At 35.0% G+C, this 3,703-nt stretch overlaps 1 protein-coding gene across 1 annotated transcript; it reads left to right on the forward strand.

Moving 5' to 3' along the window:
- The first annotated feature begins 228 nt into the window (after nucleotides 1-228).
- On the forward strand, nucleotides 229-2,958 carry LOC132189856 (SNARE-like superfamily protein). Its single transcript, XM_059604672.1, has 5 exons — nucleotides 229-337; nucleotides 876-989; nucleotides 1,397-1,476; nucleotides 2,181-2,305; nucleotides 2,559-2,958. Exons 1-5 carry the CDS (start codon nucleotides 285-287, stop codon nucleotides 2,628-2,630), a joined length of 444 nt encoding a protein of 147 aa, XP_059460655.1. The 5' UTR covers nucleotides 229-284; the 3' UTR covers nucleotides 2,631-2,958.
- The last annotated feature ends 745 nt before the right edge of the window (nucleotides 2,959-3,703 follow it).

Here is a 3,703-nt window from a genome sequence, read left to right on the forward strand (position 1 = left end):
TATGATAATAGCTATTATTAAAAATAAAGTACAATAAAAAAAAAAAAATAACTATTTCATAAAAATAATCGTGGCCTATTGAACTAAACATGCCCAAAAATACTTTTAAGTTTCATCTAATTATAGAGAGTATCGGATTCTGAGCCAAAGAAATCTTTGATGGGTGTAGGGCTATTCTACTCCACAACTGGAATACAGTTCTCTCGGTAGCCAAACTGACCCGCAAACGCTTCAGCTTTGGATCGGGATCGGCTCAGACTCTGATTGAAGAAGTAAAAACAGAAATGTTGCTCGCTTTGCTCATCTCCAACTCCGTGGGCAACATTCTCGTCGAACGGTACTGTCTTTAGCTCAACCCATTTCTTTTCTGTTAATTCTGAACTGGGTCTCATATTTGGATTATCGTATTATTTGAAGTGCGCTTAAATTCGATCCATGTGTGTGCCCCTCTTTTTGTTCTTTGCGTAATTTCGTAGACCACTTTGATTTGTTAAAAATTACTTCTTCTTTTTTGCATAGAACTTGTTAGTGTTAATTCAAATTCATGTGAGATTGTTGAGAGGAAGGTTCCTTCGGAAGGGAATTATTGGCTAATAATGTGAAGGGCTTAATTTGGGGAAGATCAATCTTCTTTTTTTTTTTTTTTTCTTTCATTTATTTAGGAATCGGATGATGCGAAAGGCTTAATTGGTCGAATGAATCGATGTAACCACGCTTTTACTCTTGTGGGTATCTTGTTTTTGACAAGTTTCTGTGAAGGAATGGAATTTATAAGAACAAAAAATCTTAAATTGTGTGCGTGTATTAGATATTAATTATGAATTTTCCTGATTGTTATCATTATCAATTGGGGATCTTATAATCATTGGTCGCAGATATCATGGAGTTCCAGCGGAGGAACGATTGCATTGGAGATCTTTTTTAGTTAAACTGGGAGCAGATAATCTCAAAGGTGCAAAAAATGAAGAGCTCCTTGTGGCTTCACACAAGTATGTAAATTTCTCTCCGAGCTTTTAATCAACCAGGAGATGTAGTGAAGAGGTTTTTTTTTTTTTTTTTTTTTCTTTTGGGATAACAAGAATGGATATGGCCTGATGATTTTTCCATGAAACATAGATTGCTCTTGAAGAGTTGGGTCTATATGCAGAGGATGTTTTATGTACATATCATTACTCTCTTTTAGCGTGTCATTTGTATTTCGGTCTACTATCGTTCTCTTAGTAAAATGGGATTGACTATGAATGTCTTGGTAAGGGATGATTTATTTCGCATAATAACTTATATATTTTATGTTCTTTTCTTTCATTTTTGAGCCAAGTGTCGGTGATAGAAATGTAGAATACCCATCACTAAGTTCATATATCCTTATGTATGACATTTGTAATTCTTTTGTCAGGTCTGTTTATATTGTTTATACGGTGCTTGGAGATGTCTCAGTTTATGTGGTTGGCAAGGATGAGTATGATGAACTTGCATGTAAGTGCATGGGTCCTTTTTTCTCACCAGTATTTAATAAGTCTAAGGATGGACAGAAGCTGTAGTCCATGCTGGTTTATGAACAGCTAAGCAGCTTAGGGTGGGAGATGAGAGCTATCCTAGAAAAGATTTACACGGCCACTTCTTGGATATGGGAATCCTGCAGAAATGTTTCATTTTCTTATTGTTTTCCATGGCAATTGAAGGCCCAAAATCATTCATTTAAAACCAAGGCGTTAGCAAAGAAAATGAGGAGGCTATGCCTGCATTTTGGTTAATGTCGTCTGATAGATTTTCTTCTAGTCTTGAATGATCCTGAAAGATAGATTTACTGAAAATGCTGTGATAAGATAAAAGGGTACATGATCCTCTCCAATTCAAATGAACTGGAGAATATCCAGTTAGTTATAGTAGATGGGTATTTTTGTCTTTTCATTTTTTTAGGAGACAAAAATACTCATTTACTATAACTAACTGAATATTTTCCAGTTTAAATAAATTAGAGAGGATCCTAATTCAGATAAAAGCAGACTCGTCTTTAAATGTGATACACATAGGTACATTAAATTCAGACCGGATATCTCTGAGTAAAATACTTTCCCATTTAAAGCCTCTTCTTTGCTATCTCCACATGGCTTATGTTGAATTTTTGTTTTTGTTTCTTACATATTGGACCCCCTAATCATTTCTTGGTTGCTCTGTAGTGGCTGAAGTGATCTTTGTTATAACCTCAACAATCAAGGATGTATGTGGAAAACTTCCAAGTGAACGCTTGTTTCTTGACAAATATGGAAAGATATGCCAGTGTCTTGATGAAATAGTTTGGACGGTATGATTTATTTCCCCCCTCCCCCCTTCCCTTTTTTGCATGCTCTTTTTCTGCGTATTGCATTAGCGTCCAACAGTAAAAGGAAAATGGTCTTTTGTTTAACCATATATAGCTTTCCCCGGTATCCTTTTTAATTTCTTCCTTCAATGCTCTTGCATAAACAAGGTGATTATGGATTTCAAGGCAGCAGGCTTATGGAAACATGTTTGTCTTGAAAATTCTAATGCTTTGTTATTATACTTGTATTTTGAAGGGGATCCTGGAGAACACAGACAAAGATCGAATCAAAAGGCTGATTAGGTTAAAGCCTCCGGCTGAGTTTTGAACACTGAAAGGGGGTGCTTCTTACTTCTTTCCATCTCACTTGTGCGGATGACAGTGAACCACCCATGCCTGCTTTAGTCACGGTGGCGCCACTGCTTCCTGAGTGAATATTTTTCTGAAAGAGAAGTGGTTCACAAATATAATTCTACTATTTCAAGCTTGAATGTTTAATTGCTATGCACGGAGGTGGGGGTGTATTGTGTTAATCCCTCTCTGGTTTTGCGGATAATTGCAATATGGTTCAGGTGATGGATTCCATTTATCACTGGATAATTTGTGTCGCCAATTTGTTTAAGGCATATTCGCATTTGTTTGAACTTCTTTTGATCTTTGGACTGGCAATGCACACTGACAATTAGTATCAGCAATTTTTGACACAACTTGCAAACCTTCAATGTGAAAATGAGTTAGGGTTAAGGAGTTTTAACTCATTTAATTAAATAAGTCAGATTAGAATTGACCTATATAGCTTTACATACATCCCCAATATAACTTGAACATGACACAACATTTGTTGACAATTTTTTACATAACCCACGAACTTGACATGAACTCAACACAAAATTAACAAGTTAAGATTGTGACAGAAATTAGCTACAAACTGGTTTTTATGAATTAGTTATAAATCAGTCTAATAAAGTGACGTGTCATTTAATATGTGAGAAACACATTTTTTTAATAGTATGCATTTCTCACTTTTTTTTTTAATAGCATTAATAAGAAAATATGTGATTTTCACATGCTTTAAGAACACATTTCACTTCATTAGATTGGTTTGTAGCTAATTCATCCAAATTAGTTTGTAGCTAATTTCTGTCTGTTAAGATTTAGAGATGTAACTCATTTAATTAAATGAGTCAGGTTTGTATTATTAACATCTAGTTTTATACCATACTTCAACACGACTCGAATTCAACATGTGAACACAAATTTCACCCGTATTGAAACAATAGGTTCTTACATGTATTTTTCTTTCACCTATAGTGGTCAATTTCTAGGTCCGTCCTGCATACAAGCTGATGAAATGCTTTAAAACAAGCAACCAGATGTTAACCAAACGCAGTTGTATACAGG

This window comes from Corylus avellana, chromosome 9 (genome assembly GCF_965113065.1).
Source record: "Corylus avellana chromosome 9, dhCorAvel1.hap1.2, whole genome shotgun sequence".
NCBI lineage: Eukaryota > Viridiplantae > Streptophyta > Magnoliopsida > Fagales > Betulaceae > Corylus > Corylus avellana.

Bases quoted from the DNA above. Each gene is read 5' to 3' on its own strand.
- LOC132189856 (XM_059604672.1), top strand. From the start codon at position 285: ATGTTGCTCGCTTTGCTCATCTCCAACTCCGTGGGCAACATTCTCGTC. The intron at 338-875 runs GTACTGTCTTTA...CATTGGTCGCAG, and splicing joins GGCAACATTCTCGTCGAACG to ATATCATGGAGTTCCAGCGG. The intron at 2,306-2,558 runs GTATGATTTATT...TGTATTTTGAAG, and splicing joins TTGATGAAATAGTTTGGACG to GGGATCCTGGAGAACACAGA.